General features: G+C 37.9%; 3 protein-coding genes and 1 pseudogene across 3 annotated transcripts in view; 3 read left to right on the top strand and 1 right to left on the bottom strand.

Annotated features, from left to right (window-relative positions):
- The window catches only part of LOC115436275 (zinc finger protein 664-like), a 1,196,486-nt pseudogene that overhangs the window by 973,349 nt on the left and 206,935 nt on the right, over positions 1 to 16,202 (bottom strand).
- Positions 1 to 16,202, top strand: part of LOC115436332 (zinc finger protein 850-like) — a 308,536-nt gene that overhangs the window by 283,063 nt on the left and 9,271 nt on the right. The window contains exon 3 of the mRNA XM_030159178.1: positions 1,104 to 1,896. Within this exon, the coding sequence (XP_030015038.1) occupies positions 1,104 to 1,896 (793 nt within the window). The remainder of the gene's footprint in view (positions 1 to 1,103; positions 1,897 to 16,202) is intronic.
- The window catches only part of LOC115436306 (zinc finger protein 239-like), a 48,378-nt gene that overhangs the window by 25,311 nt on the left and 6,865 nt on the right, over positions 1 to 16,202 (top strand). The gene's annotated exons all lie outside the window — the stretch shown is intronic.
- Positions 14,080 to 16,202, top strand: part of LOC115436284 (zinc finger protein 345-like) — a 589,760-nt gene continuing 587,637 nt past the window's right edge. The window contains exon 1 of the mRNA XM_030159095.1: positions 14,080 to 14,124. The gene's annotated coding sequence lies outside the window, so the exon portion shown is untranslated. The remainder of the gene's footprint in view (positions 14,125 to 16,202) is intronic.

The raw sequence follows: 16,202 nt of genomic DNA on the forward strand, positions 1-16,202 counted from the left end.
TTTAATCATTTCTTCCTTATCCCATTTCCAACAAACCCTGAAAATTTCATCCAAATTTGTCCATAACTTTTTGAGTTATGTTGCACACTAACGGACAGACAAACAAACAAACAAACAAACCCTGGCAAAAACATAACCTCCTTGGCGGAGGTAAATATTAAAAAATAAAACTCAGATTTTATGTTTTTATGATGGAGTGGATCAAACCATTTTCGAGACTTGATGGGTGGTGGGGTTGCTGTATTCTTGTTGTTAAAATATTACGTTTCAACCATGTACTGCGTATGGTTTTGACATTTTTCCAGCATGTTAAGAATGGACATAAAGTAAACAAGAAAAAATAAACATTTCAGCAATCTTAATCTTTAGGAGTGCTGGGAATCAATTTAGGGGTGCTTCAGCACCCCCAAAAATGGGTTAAAAACGCCCATGCTACAAATACAAGTATTAACAGTGAATATACTACTAATACAACTGCTAATACAAAAGAACTCATTTGTACATTGATCAATCTGCATCAATTTTCAAATGCACAATAAGAATATTTAGTTTTCATGTATATTCAGGCCCTTGAAACTTCCTGCAAAGCTTTACAATAATAAGAAGAAGGAAAAAGGAGAGGAAAAAGAAGAAGAAGAAGAAGAACAGAACATTATAGATACAATAGGACCTTTGCTGCCAATTCTCAGCACTCGGGCCCTAATAATGCAATTAATTCATCTAATTTAGTTCCAGTGAACAAACTAAACAGTTATTTTCAGTGTTTTGTGATTTTGTAACTATTTAAAGTATGTTCCAACACTGGAGAGAACCTGACATTTTTAACATATTTTAATATTTCTGTTATTATTTGTTTTTTTTCTGGTCTCATACACATCTGTTAAGGAGAAAACATCAAATATTGGTTGTCTTTAAAATGTCTCATCGGTTGCCTAACTAGTTGATTTTGTCTATCTGCTTAATCTGGTTCCAGACAGATGTGTTTGTTCTGTTCTATTGCATTTCAGTGACCACCTCTTCTGTTTCTATGTGTTTTCATGTAGAAAGAAGCCAAAGGTGGATTTGAACTGAAACCTAAAAGTTCTATCTGGAGGAAGTCCAAGATCACCTAATTCCAGCAAAAATGGATGGAAGACCCACCTGTGACCAGTGTGGAAAGACTTTCACCAGAATGAGTGGGCTGAAGGAACACCAACGCATTCACACTGGAGAAAAACCATATCACTGTGACCAGTGTGGGAAGACTTTCACCAGAATGAGTGGGCTGAAGAAACACCTACGCATCCACACTGGGGAAAGACCATGTGACTGTGAACTGTGTGGAAAGACTTTCACCACAGTGAGTGGGCTGAAGGAACACCAACACATCCACACTGGAGAAAAACCATATTATTGTTACCAGTGTGGGAAAACTTTCACCAGAATGAGTGGGCTGAAGAAACACCTACTCATCCACACTGGAGAAAGACCATGTGACTGTGAACTGTGTGGAAAGACTTTCACCACAATGAGTGGGCTGAAGGAACATCAACGTATCCACACTGGAGAAAGACCATATTACTGTGACCAGTGTGGGAAGACTTTCACTGTAGCAAATCACCTAAAAATCCACCAGCGCATCCACACTGGAGAAAGACCATATAACTGTGACCAGTGTGGGAAGACTTTCACTATAGCAAGTCACTTAAAAATCCACCAGCGCATCCACACTGGAGAAAAACCATATAACTGTGACCAGTGTGGGAAGACTTTTACCACAATGAGTGTGCTGAAAGAACACCTACGCATCCACACTGGAGAAAGACCATATGACTGTGATCAGTGTGGGAAGACTTTTACCATAGCAAGTGCCCTTAAAAGGCATCATCGCATCCACACTGGAGAAAGACCATATATATGTGACCAGTGTGGAAAGACTTTTATCACAGCAAATGATCTAAAAATCCATCATCGCATGCACACTGGAGAAAGACCATATGACTGTTACCAGTGTGGGAAGACTTTCAGATCCCTGTCTACTTTACATTCTCACCGCCGTGTTCATCTCAAGAAGCTGATGTACCCCTGTGATAGGTGTACAAAGTTATTCTGGTCACCTTCCTCTTACAAGTATCACCAGCGGACCCACACTGGAGAGAATCCAAACCAGTGCAGACTCGGTGACAGATCTTTTATCACAGGTTCACAATGTACCAAACATTAATGTGTCAAACATTTCCACAAAAGACAAAAACTGAACAGTTGTATAAAAAGTAAGACTCTAGACAATCAGTGTCGTAACAAACCAGAACAGTTGGAGTGTTATCAATGTCCAAAAAGACTCTAGCAAATCTGAACATGATCTGCTCTCTCCCATCATCAATGCAGATCTGAATCATCAACGTCTGGACCAAACAGTACCTCAGCTTTAGATGACAAGAAGAAACACAGTGTGTCTGAACCAGCAGCACCCACTTCTTCTGACAAGAACATCAGACTTCAAAACCTCCAGATCAGGCTTCACAGGATCCAGATGTGAAGACAAACACCAGACTGAAAGCTGTGTTTTGTTGTCTTCAGAGTACAGAAGCGTGTTCTAATACACCACCTTCACAAAACAGTGATGTTACAGAAGCTCCACCTACCACCAGGTGAAAAGTTCAACTAGTGGAGGTCAACAAGGACCTGGTTTCTATTCAGATACTACTTCTGATTGACTTTGTGGACATTGAATTAGTCAGAGATCGTGTTTACTGAAAATATTCTGTCATTGATGGATTTTTTTAAAAAGATGACAGAAAATTCTAAAGACTGTCCGTCATTTTGACAGATTAAAATACTGAGGGTAATCTACCAAAGAAAGGTTTCACACAACACTGAACAGAACCTGGACCAGGATTACTGGTCTGTCTGTCTGTGTCTGAACAAGGCATCAAACAGTCCATAACAGCATCCTACCTGTATAGAACCCTACAGCACCTGTATAGAACCCTACAGCATCTATAGAACCCTACAGCGAATTCCATCTTCTTCTTTTTCAGTGGATGCATTGAAGTCAGACTGAGGAGGGAACTTCACTGCCATGCATTAGACGTTTGTGATGAAATAATCTGATTCTGACTGATTACAGATGTTCTCTACAGTTTTTATTTCAGCGCTGATTCCGATTGGGACTCTATGGGGTAAGGAAGCTGTCCAAATACAGTTAGCTTTACTACGATGGTGTATATGGGCCACATAAGAAAATAAAAACACAAGTCACTAAGAGACGAAAGTCTTAAAATATTGAGATAAAACCTATAATTTTACGAAAATAAAGTAGTAGATTAACAAAAAAAACACAATTTAACGAAAATAATTGTGTGCTTTTATGAGATTAAAGTCATAATATTTTGAGGATAAATTCACAATAATGCAATTAAAAAGTCATAATTTATAAATTATAAGCCTTAAACCTTGTTGATGACAGTTTCATGTTACAGTGAACGCAACAAGCAAAGCATTGACTTTCACTTCTGTCGGAGTGGCCGACTAATGCTAATGTGTTGATGGTGGGCGGGGCTAATAGGCTCAGTATTTGGCCTTTGTGCGTAAACCCCAAATGAAAGTAGAACCTCACAAAATGTTCAGAGTTCTTCATTATGAGACCAGTGGGTATGACTTTATTGGTGTAAATTATGATATTTTTCTCACCTGTTTTTAAATTAAAATGGTATTCTCGTAATATTATAGCTTTTTTCTCATAAAATTATGACTCTTTTTATTCGACTTTGTTCTCATAATGTTTTTATTTTCTTACGAGGATCTAATACCCCATTGTACTTTACAGAGGCTATTGTGATAAATTGGATTTTATCTGTATTTTTAATGGTATTTGATGTTATTCTCTGCTCTTTCTCCATCTTTACTTCACTGTGAACATGTATTTGTACTATTTTGACAGTGTTTTAGTCCACTTTTTGCAGTAATTGGACCCAAACCTCCTTTTCACTCTCACTGTCCATGAAATGAACATGAATGAATCCACTATTGGCCGTGGCCTCCTCTGCTATATTCTGGATTTCAGACTTCTTTTCCTGTTTTAATGCTGCCTCTGTGCTTCCAACACACATTAGTTGACGTTCAGTTGAAGCCAAATCGGTTCACTCCAGTTTTTCAGGGTTCAGATGATCTGCCCTTTCATTTGGTTCATTGGAACTTCACTTGATTAGCAGAAGTTGTTCAAGTGTTGATATGTTTTGGATTTTAACCCATAAAGACCCAGTGCTATTTTAGTGTCAGTTCCAAAATGAAAGTTTCTGTGTATTTAACTTTTATTAAGTGATTTATCAGCATTTATTCCAATATTATCCTCTTTCTTCTGTGTGTTATCACTATAAATCCTGTATTTTCTATATTTAATTGACTGATCATGTAGGTGTTCATTAAAGCTCAGATTAAAGTCGAAGGTTTTTATATCATTGACAAAAATGAAGAAAAAGTGTTTATTCTTTGTTTTATTTTATTATAATTCTTTTTTAATCAAAAATAGATCAATAATTGAATGTAAAACCCAGTGTGTCCATCCACTGTCATTGATCCAACTCCATGGGTTCACATTAGTTTTTCTTCACTTTTGTTCAGTTTGTGTCCTATTTTGTTCATGTTACATTGGTTTATTATTCATGTTTGTTCATTTTATTGATCACTTTGGCTGTTTTTCTTCATCCTGTTGCTTATTTGATTCTTTTTGACTAAATTTTGGTTCATTTGTTGCTTATTTTTCATGTTCTTTAGGATTTAGTTAATGTTGTATTCATTTTTGTTCCTTGTTTTATTTCATCTATATAAACCCAGTGTGTCCATCCACTGTCATTGATCCAACTCCACTGGTTTTACTGGTCAATCAGTGTTCAAGGATTCAAGGATTTTTATTGTCATTTTCACTGTGCACTTACATACACAAGAGAATGAGATTTCGTTCCTCAGTCTGTGACTCCAGTGCAGTAGCAACGGCAAATAAATAAAGAAATATCATCATAAATAAACTGGATTAAAAACATCAGAAGAAAAATCCAAACCAGATCAAATCAGTCCATTGGTCTATAGTGCATTCAGTCTGTGAACTCGACAGGTGACTAACTGTCCAGGGTGAGTGTGGGGGTGTATGTGGGGAGGGGGGGTAGCCCATAATAAGTCTTATCACCTGGGAAACCAGCTGTTCAGCCTCCTGCTAGTTTTACAGCTGATGCTGCTGGATCTTCTCCCTGATGGCCAAAGGGAGAAGATGTGATGGAAGGATGGGGTGGGGTGGGGGGTTGGGGGCTCTGCTGGGTGCTGCTGCTATAGCTCCATCAGGCAGGGGAGGGGGCACCTCCGGTTTTTGTGTCTGTCTTTGACCAGTGTGTGAAGCTCCTTTTTGTCCTGTGCACTGCAGCACCTGAACCAGGAGGTGGAGCCATAGGTCAGGACACTTTGGACAGTGCCCCTGCAGGAGGTGGGGAGGTGTGTGGTGGGGGGGGCCTGTTTTCCTGAGTCTGTGGAGGGGGTGGAGCCGCTCCTGAGCTTTTCTGAGGACTGCCCAGGTGTTAGTGTTTGAAGTGAGGTTGTGGTCAGTGTGGACCCCCAGGTACTTCCCACTGCTGACCTTCTCCACAGCAGTCCTGTTGATGTGGAATGGTGCAGGATCCTGTCTACCAGACCTCCTCAAATCCACAACAACCTCCCTGGTCTGGTCTGGTCCACATTAAGGAAGAGGTTGTGGGAAGTGCACCATGAACTCAGCTGTTTGACTCCTTCCCTGTATGCAGACTCACTGTTCTCCTTCATGAGGTCCACCACCGTCGTATCATCTGCCAACTTCAACATGTGGTTGCTGCAGTACCTGGCAGTGCAGTCCAAGGTGAGCAGGCTGAAGAGCAGGGGACTCAGGACGCAGCCCTGTGGAGTCCTGTGCTCACTGGGATGGTCTTAGATGTGCACTCGTCCACCCTAACTGTCTGCTGTGGCTGAGTCTGGAAGTTCTAGAGCCAGTGTCAGATGCTGTCGTCCACCTTCAGCAGCTGCAGCTTTTCCACCAGCTGCTGCCGGATGATGGGATTAAAGGCACTGCTGAAATCTATGAACAGCAGCCTGGTGTAGGTGTTCTTCTGCTCAACATCAGACAACAGAAGGCTGGCACGTGCAAAGCAGGGGGCCGGGGGAGCTTGAGCCCCTGCCGCTTTGATCCTCTGCCTACAAGTGCCCTTTTTACTCTTTTTTTTTTTTTGCGCAAAAAACTGCATGACTAAAATTTTTGTGACTAAAATTCTGATCAATGATAATAAATGTTAAGAGTGGTTTAATTTGGCTGTCACTGGACCTGGTCATGGTGCCCTTTCATCTCTTCATGCCCCGCCCCTTCCTCCTGTGCAACCTTGCAACACACGCACACGCACATGTCATGCGGTCTGGAGAATGAATGAGGAGGAGGGAAGCTCCGCGATTCCAGGTACGTGAGAGTCCACCCTTCTATCTGCCCAAAACATTCACTTGTCGCTCTGGTCCTATTCTTCAACAACTATAGTTTTGGGGCCAAAAACCGATTGTAAGTGAGTAAATAATTCAATATCATCGTCACGTCATGGAATGAGCTCCCAGACTAGCACACTCTAACAGCTGGTGCCCACCTGAGTCTGAGTCCTGCTGAAGCACTCACACAGATTTGCTTCTGTTTTATTTTCATAACCTGTTGAGTTTTAGCCGCAAATTTGTAACACATGGTAATAGTCCTCACTTTTGAGACTGAGGGATATATGTTTTACATTGTAGAAAATGCACATCTTTTACAGTAGCCTACTATACACAGAATAGGTGCAGGCTGAGTCTAGTCTAATTAGTCATATACATTTATTGAATGAAAATAAGCAACAGCCAGCCCACAGTTTTCAAATAATATTAACAAGGTATTTCCAAGGACTTGCTTGGAATGTGGAGTCTGGAAAATAATGATAATACTGAATGATAATATTACTGATAATGATACTAATGATAGTAATACTGAATGATAATAATAAATATAGTAATAATAATGATGATGATGATGAAGATGTAGCATTAGTATTATATATCTTTTTTGGAAACTCAGTGACACTTTTCATTGGATTTTGTATTCATTCCATTCACATTGGTGGCAAACTACTGCTGTAGCCACATCTGCCCACCACCAACCACTCACTCCCCCCTTACATTCACTCATGAATAATAAAATAATTTGACATGCATGGTGTGTATGTGGGTGTATTTGTCGTATTTCTTATATATTTTATTGTTTTTTTATTTAGTTTGAAGAGGCCTCACAAACAAAGACACGTTAAACAAAAAAGAAAGGAGCTACTTGAAGCTGCTAAAAGTAGCGGATCCCTTAGCAACTGGGTGAAAAAAAGTACTACAGGTAAGCACAATATAAGGAATAACATTACATACTATTCATGGGCATTAGGCACACCATTCACACACATTAATTATCTTCCTGTAAATGTCTGCAGTTCCAGAACTTGCCACATTTGGGATGGGGACTATTCAAGACCAGTGAGACCATCCTTTTCAGAGTGGTCTTCACCTGGCCTGCAAGGAGGCCACAACAAGAAAGAATTTCAAACCTAATTTTTATCACTTTATTCGACTTCGTAAGTTATTACATATTGTTATTGTAGCTGTCTGCCAAACTAATGTAAAAATGTATCCTTTGTGGAATGATTTATTAAACATTTCAAATCCTATGTAATCGGTGGTTATTTGTTTTCATGTGCCCTTTTGGAAGTTTGAGCCCCTGCCCCTTTATAGCTCTCTGCACGGCCCTGCTCCTAGAGACAGCTGCTCCAGCCAGTAGATGAGTTCTTCCTCTTCCTTGTCTTCCTGTCTGTTGGTTTGAAGGACACACACCTTGCACATGGCTTCAACGTACACCTGTCAACTGTGAGCTGCATCATCACAACATGGATATGTTTTTGAGCCACTGCAGTAGGGTCTGAATGCATTTGGCTTCCATGTGAAGAAGTGCACGCTTAAATCCCAGTGGAATTCCCAGGTTTCCCAGACACACAAGTTATGTTTGATTGTCCTGAGCTGAGGTGTCAAAGCCCATCCTCACCCCTCCTTCAGAGGTACTCCTCATACAAATGAAAGCCCTGGTTGGCAGAGCCCCACATGGTGCAGTGACATTTATCTGTCATCTGTATGGTGGTTCAATGAGCCAGAAGGAGATACTGAAACCATCAGGGATAGCTGAGCTGCTGGATGAAGACATGGCAATGATGGTCGATTAGAAATGGAATCATAGGAACATTTCATATCTCAGTTATTTGGACCAAAGTTATCACAGTTATCGTTATTATCGCAGTATTGTTGAAATGTCCTCAAAATGTTCAAAAAGTACTTATGCACACACTGAAATAATTCAACCAAGTTTAATTTAGAAAAAAAAACAATAAAATAACAGGCACCATGTACTTTCTGTTGCAGAAACATTCAAATACTAACATGTAAACATCAAACATACAAATGTACATTAAAGATGACACCTTCTGGACAGAAGAGGGAACTGCACTTTGGGACAATTGTCGATAAGAACAGAGAATACTTTTGTGTACATTCAGCGCTCAAGACTGAGGTTAAGATGTTCAGTCCACAAGGGGAAAAAAGCTGGAACATTTTCAAAAGAGAAAAGAAAGTTATTTTGAATAAACATCAGTAGTTTTCACTGTGTTTTTCTTCTTAAATGTTATTTTTCTGTTTTCACAGACAAGTATGTGTACGAACACAAATGGTCAGCCTTGTGTCTAATTGTAGTTTGCTCTTCTGGATCTACATGTATTGGCTGCACAGGGTAGTCCTCCTGTGCCCACACAACAAAGTCCCACCACTGCTTCCCTGTCATTAACAGCTATCTTTGGACTTACCAGTAATATGCATGGCTCCTCTGGACTTTAGGGGAACCACATTCCATTTGCACAGACTTGCAGTCTATGAAGTTGTGTCCATTTGAATGAATTTATTTTGGTTTGTACATCAATCATTGCACTTAGTACAATAATTATAATAAACATAAAAACCAAAAAAAGAATAGTCTAGAAGCAAAAGCTTATTTTTTTGCCAATCCTTTTCACCTGATCCACTGCTTACATTAAATTAAATGTGTACAGCATCGAGCATTCACACCATAAACAAAAACAAAAAAAAAAAAAAATCAACAACAAAAACATATCTACCATCTCAATTCAGTATTCCTAAAAAAAATTTAAACTTAAGGCATTTTTAAACTTTGCCAAAAAAGTGAATAACTTAAATTCATCATCAGGTTCATTCCATAATTTCCCCCCCACAACCCCAGTCCATCTAGACTTCACATTTGTCCTCACTTTAGTCCATTCACAAATATAAAGATCTCTGAAATTGCAATTACTCTGTCTTAATTCCAAGAAATCACAAATGGTATTTGGGACAATACTGTTTGAATCCCTCATCTTCCATATACCTATTTAGAAATACTATTTTATACCTCTTTTTAAATATATTTATGTTTGTACTCATGCACATACTTTTCATTGTTCTGTCTTCATGTTTTTTTTAATTTAACTCTCCCCTTAGATTGTATCCTCCTTCTCTTTCAGTGAACATTCCCTGGATATTTTTTTTGGCAGTAGATTATTTCTTGTTTTGTATATTATCTGCACTGTTTTAAATTGAACCAAATCCATAAATTTCAGTGTGTGTGATTTTATAAATAGTAGGTTTGTACGTTCTCTGTGTCCTGCTTTGTTTATTGCTCTTTTCTGTAATGTGCATATGTGCTGTAGAGTGCTTTTATAGATGTTTCCCCAGACCTCCACACAGTAGGATAGATAAAGTAAAAACAGTGAAGAATATAGAATATGCAATGATTTAGGATCCAGAATATGACTTATTTTTCCCAGAGTTCCAGTGCATTTTGCCAGCTTTGCTCTTACGTGGCTTATATGAGGTTTCCAGCAGATTTTGGGGTCCAAGATTATACCAAGAAATATTATTTCATTTACTCTTTCTGTTTATGTTTTATCAATGATCAGTTCTACATGGGATTCTGTTTTATGTCTTCCTTATTATGTTCAGGTTTAAAGATAATTTATTTCTGTCAAACCACAGTTATAGTTTATTTATTTCTGTTGTGATCCTCTCCAAAATCGGCTGCAAATTCTCCCCAGAACAGAAAATATTTGTGTCATCTACGAACAAGATACATTTCACTAATTTTAATGCTCTACATATATCATTGATATATAATATAAGTAGCTTCAGACCTAATAATGATATTTGGACTTTTTTTTTTTTAACTCAAGTTTTTATTGAACTTTTCAAAGGCTTGGTACATGTCAAACTTAATATGTTTCTCCATACAAGAACAGGAAGTATATCATTAACAATTAACTCTGGTGACAGACTCCACATACTCTTTATCTCATAAACATAAAGGATCAAAAATAAAATAAATAGATAAATGACAGACAGGCAGCAGATACAAAAGAAGGTGGATACATAATAATATCAACTAATAAGTATCTGTACACATACGCACACACACACACACACACACACACACACACACACACACGTACATGCACTCATACATTCACATTGCAGACCTATCTACCTTTATGTAATCCCAAAACATGTCCAACATTTGGACATTTGAATTCCACAAGTCCAAACTGGTTGTATTCAGCTGGACATAAACGATGCCATCAGGAGATGCATCCAGCCATGGGGGGTGGGATGGATGAGCAGACCACAGGGGGAGGAGTTAACATTCCTGAGCTTGCTGTACTCAGCTGACACTGCAGGCTCCACCTCTGCTCCTCTTCTCATGTCCGCTGTCTGCCCTGTTCCCTTCAGTAGACGCTCTGTAAGTGACTCTCCACAGCTCTGTCCTCTGACATGGCACACCTGTGGGATCCCAGAGGCCGTCACCCTGGGTCTGTGGAACAGGTGCCACTCAGACCAAGAGCTGTGGTCACGTGGAGCCTCTTCAGTTTAGTCAGCCATGTCTATACTTACAGATCCACTGTGAAGATGCAGAATTAGGCTTATTATTATATTCTGTCAAATAATAACAAAATCATTATCAGCGTCATTTACTAATTTCCACTACCCATAATGGTTTGACAGTTACTGTTCAATTTGATCTTCATGACAATAAAACACATACTGACCATGATTTCCATGTTAGATTTTTCAGTAGGATTGGAATCAAGGTTATAATAGTTTTGGATTTTTCATTATAGTTTAGTTTTAGTTAGTTTTGACTTTTTTTCTCTAATTCAGTTAGTTTTAATTAGTTTTTAGAGCAGGTTTGATTGTTTTTATTAGTTTTCATTTCCTTGTAAATGCTTAGTTTTAGTTTAGTTCTAGTATTAGTTTTAGTTTTGTCATATCTTTTCTCTTCTTTTCCGTCGTATTCAAGTAAATCCCAGACAGGACTCTGCTGTTTTCTCCCAACTTTAGTCTCCATGTTTCCAGGTAGAGTGGGACCAGAAGACGACTGGAACCACAAGTGACGACAAGTGACGGACTGTGAAGTGTCATATGGTCCCGCTAGCTAAAATCGCTGAAGTGAAATAAATCAATTTCATATCAATTCGACATTGGTGAAGACAAAAACGAAGGGAATTTTTTCCCTAATTTTTATCCGTTTCAGTTAGTTTTGTAAACACACAATACAGTTTCAGTTAGTTATCATTTTTTCTTTTCATTATAGTTTTTAGTTTAGTTTTTATCTCAGTTAACAAAAATGTTTTTTTCAATTCTAGTTTTCCTCATTTCGTTAGTTTTCATTAACGATAATAACCTTGATTGGAATGTAGCTGGAGCCCAATTTTCCTGCCACATTCAAGGACACATGGACAAGTGGCCGTCCTCCAAGGATGGAACCTCCACAGACACCGCAACATGAACAACCACAGTAAACACCACCATCTTTAGTTTCTTCACTCCAAAGATTTCAGTCAAAAATCTGCATTTCACAATCAGTGTTTGTTAACGGTGTGTCGACATGAACAGAAACAAATGAACAGATACAGAAATGATATCAATGAAAACCAGCAAATGTGACTTTATTCTGTTTCAGCTCTTCTACAGCACAATAAAATGTCAGAAATGATTTAATGAACATATATGGAACAAACAAATGCAACAGCCATTTATGTCCAACTTCATCTCAGTGTATTTATAATGTTGTAAAGGAACCTACAAAACCAGGACCACAGCCACAATAAATCCAGTATCATTATCATTACAGTATTTAATCATTAACTTTAGTGCACATGAATATTTTCTAAACAGAGAATTTAATGTCATTTGACTTTATTTTATTTTTTATTACGTTATGAAGAATAATTCTAGTGTTATGTTAAATACACTGCATTCATTATAAATGATTGTATGACTAGTATTGTGTTCTGGCTTTGGCCTCACAGTGACCTCATGGACATCTGCTGATAAATCCACGGTCAGTTGAGTTCACAACAGAAGGAGATATTGTAGGTAGAGGGAGTCGAGACCTTGCATTCCAGTAGATAAAAATAAGTGCAATTTTAACAATATTCTGCCTCAACTTATCTTTTCCACATGTGCATTATGGATCAGATCAGTCTTGAGAACCTTGACTTCAGTTTCTGTGGGTCCTGCAGTGGTTTGTCAGCCCTATTTTAGCCCTGAAGTATCTGCCACAAAGACACTAAACACTGACTAACAGGCAGAAAATTATTAAAACTGGGCTTAATTTTCTTCAGACATTTCAGGTTGTTCATATTTGTTCAGATTATTCACATTTATTGTTACAGGATAGTTTGTAAATATAAGTATTTCCATAATTTAATGTCATTTTTTGCACTAAAACAAAGACAAAAATGTGAAGTTGTCATTATTTAGAGGCATAGTGTGATTTTTTTTTCTCTGCATCAAACCGAGAAGAAAATATGGAGTCATTCTTTTTTGTAGGTTATTCTGCTGTTATTATTTTACTGTAGATCATATTGGTCTGTATGTGGAACCGGTGTTCTGTCGAGTTGAGCTGCTCCATCGAAGTAAGTTACTAGTAGTGTATATCGACAGCGACGTCTATCGATTGATGCTACCCCGTCAAACATGCTACCTTATATTTTGACACAAAATGAAATAAGGCTTCTACTGTAGAAAAACAGCATTCTTTACTTATTCGTATGAATATAAATAAAGGATGCTCATTTCGACAGGCTTTTATAACTTCTATTAAATAAAGCTCCTACTGCAGAAACATTATTATTTACTTATTCATATGAATATGAGTAAAGGTAGTTCATTTAGACAGACTTATATCTTATATTTCATTACGATCAGTGTGTTTCGCTACAATCCTTTTTCTAACTTTTATTAATAGACAATATTTAAGTAATATTTACACAACAATTGACATATTTGTTCTGCAGTTTAAATTACCTATTAAAACTTCCTTGGTATTTCTAGGTTCATGTGCACTGACTATAACCTTTGAATATTATGCGAAAATACAGAATACAACTGACTGTGCCCACACAGTTTATTTATTACACGAAGGACATATTTAGTTTTACTTGAATAATTCCAGTTCTCACTTATGGAGCCTGGGAAGTACGGAGCCCGGGAAGGGACATGAAGAGAAAAAAATGTATTGCGTTATAACACAATAGTTCAAAAGTATTGCATTATAATGCAATAGTTTTTGCGTTATAACGCAATACTTTTGCGTTATAACGCAATAATTTTTATTTTTTGCATGTCCCCTCCCGGGCTCCGTATGAGATTGACAATTATTTAATTTATTTTATTTTTTTATGTAATTGTGTTTTTTTTTATTTTATTTTAGTATTTTATGTTAATTGGGTTTGTTTTCTTTTATTTATTTTCTTTCATACTGCTTCATTTTTATTTCATTATTTTATTTCCTTTTACTTCATACAATTTTAGATTGTATTTTATTTTACTTAATTAGATTTTTTTTTTTTTTTTTTTTTAGTTTCTTGTAATTTTCTTTCTTTCTTTCTTTCTTTTTTTTGTCATTCCGTTTTAATTTCATTTATTTCATTTATTCAGCTCCACTTTCCTGTTTTAACTCATATATTAGTGGCTCCTCCATTAGTGAACACTGACTCCAAACAGTCATTTTCGGTCCAGATGTATAGGCGGAACCTTCAGACCCGGACCAGTTCCACCCGGGCCGCATTAGGGTGTCGGTTTCCTCCTCAGACCTAAACCGGACCAGTGTTGCTAAATTGGAGAAAAACTAAATCTGGAGACTTTTTAAATCGTCTTGGCGATTTTTTTTTTCTTTCGTCAGAGACTAGTGACAAATGTGTGTCCTTTTTCTGCTTCTGCTGCAGACTTTGATGGGATTTGGAGACTGGGACGTGAAAGCACGGATCGTCCTGCACAGTAAGTGATCTCTATCATCGTAAAACGTTGGTAAAAGTGGGTCCAGTTCCAAGTACCCCGACCTCACCAAAAACCACAATGTGACGTCATCACAACAATAGCGGCGCACAGTGTGGAAGTTCACAATGAAAAGAAACTTGACAATGTCTAATCAGCTCCTCCGTCATTTGGCCTCTTCCATCTGGTTTGCGTATATGAGAACACTGGACTGTCCACAGTCCAAATGCCTCCTCAGTATCAAAGCAAATAGGAGCTTAGATCTGCCATCTCCATGTTTGTAGTTTCTGTGCAACGTGGATCACCTGGAATACTTTGAGGTAGGGCTGCACGATTAATCGATTTTAAATCGAAATCGGATTTTTTTTAATTAGGACGATTTTTAAAAAAAGGGAAATTGTAAAATCGATTTCATCTCTCTCGTGCCTCCGGGCCGCGTGCTTGCGGGCTACCGTAGGCTCCTCCTCCTGTCAGTGACAGCGGTCTGTCACAGAAGTCCGTGTAATGACCGGACTTTAAATGTGTTCATGAGCCCACAGTACTTATAGCAATGTAAGCTGTGGCTTCACGCACAGATCCCGCAACTGAAATAGAACTGCATGCGGATCATTCATCTTACGTTGTCCCGGATCCGTACCGAACCAGGTCCGGGTGCGGGGTATGGGGTCATCAGCCTCAGCAGAGGAGCCCACACAGCCCTGTGCCCACACACACCCACCAGCTCCACAGATAGAATCCCTCCAGTGTGTCCTGGGTCGGTCTGTTCCACGCACGGATCCAGTTTAAATAGAACCCATGGGGATCACTCATATTAACCTGGTCCACACACACATGACTGATGCCTGTCACTGACTTACACTGGTATCACTGCTGTGGGCCAGATACCCAGAAAAGAAAGAAAAAAAAAAAAACACATATTTTTTAATAATTAATTTAGTCCTCTTACTTGCTAAATTTTTCATTCACAAATGTAAGTTCTGTAACACAAAACCAAATATTATTTATTTTTTGAAAGATGTTGAACTTTATTTAAAGCTGTTAGATAAATCTGGAAACAAAAAGGCTCTAAAAACATTCAGTATTTGCTCTGATTTGGACATTGTATTGTAGTGTATTCCCCCTGGCAAACTTATGTTATTTTCTAGTTGTATACATTGTTTGTATTAGAGATCGACCGATATGGGTTTTTCAGGGCCGATACCGATACCAATTATTAGCAGTTAGAGGAGGCCGATAACCGATATTTGGAGCCGATATTCATTTGCAGTAAACATGTAAAAATTGGTGTGAAAAATTTTGAATAATGCAAACACTGAACTTCGTTTAAATGCCTAAAGCATGTTTATTTAATCAAACAAATAGAAATTATAGCTCCAGAAGTGCATGGATTTCCTAGACTCAGAAGCATCTCTTATAAAGTTGAATAAAAGCTTAAATAAATAGCTCCCTGAAATTTTTCCACAGTAAATAAAGTAAAATTTAAATATAACTATAATGACTTATCTTTGTATTAAGTTCAAACACAACAAAAATCCAAGGAGACTCTTGTAAACTCTTGGGCCACATGTTGACATCTGCTCAACTCATCATGCTTCATTTATTACAGCATTTGGGACGCCTTAAGTTGATTTCATTGTTAAATTTTATATTTTACCATGCGATAGCAGGGACCCTGTCATTCAAAACTATGCTGCTACATTATTAATGATTAATATGACAAAAGCTACATTAAAAAATATAATAGGTACTATGAGTGTAATTAAACTCCTGACAGAACCCAAACAGCC

The sequence above is a fragment of the Sphaeramia orbicularis genome, chromosome 16 (assembly GCF_902148855.1).
Source record: "Sphaeramia orbicularis chromosome 16, fSphaOr1.1, whole genome shotgun sequence".
Classification (NCBI taxonomy): domain Eukaryota; kingdom Metazoa; phylum Chordata; class Actinopteri; order Kurtiformes; family Apogonidae; genus Sphaeramia; species Sphaeramia orbicularis.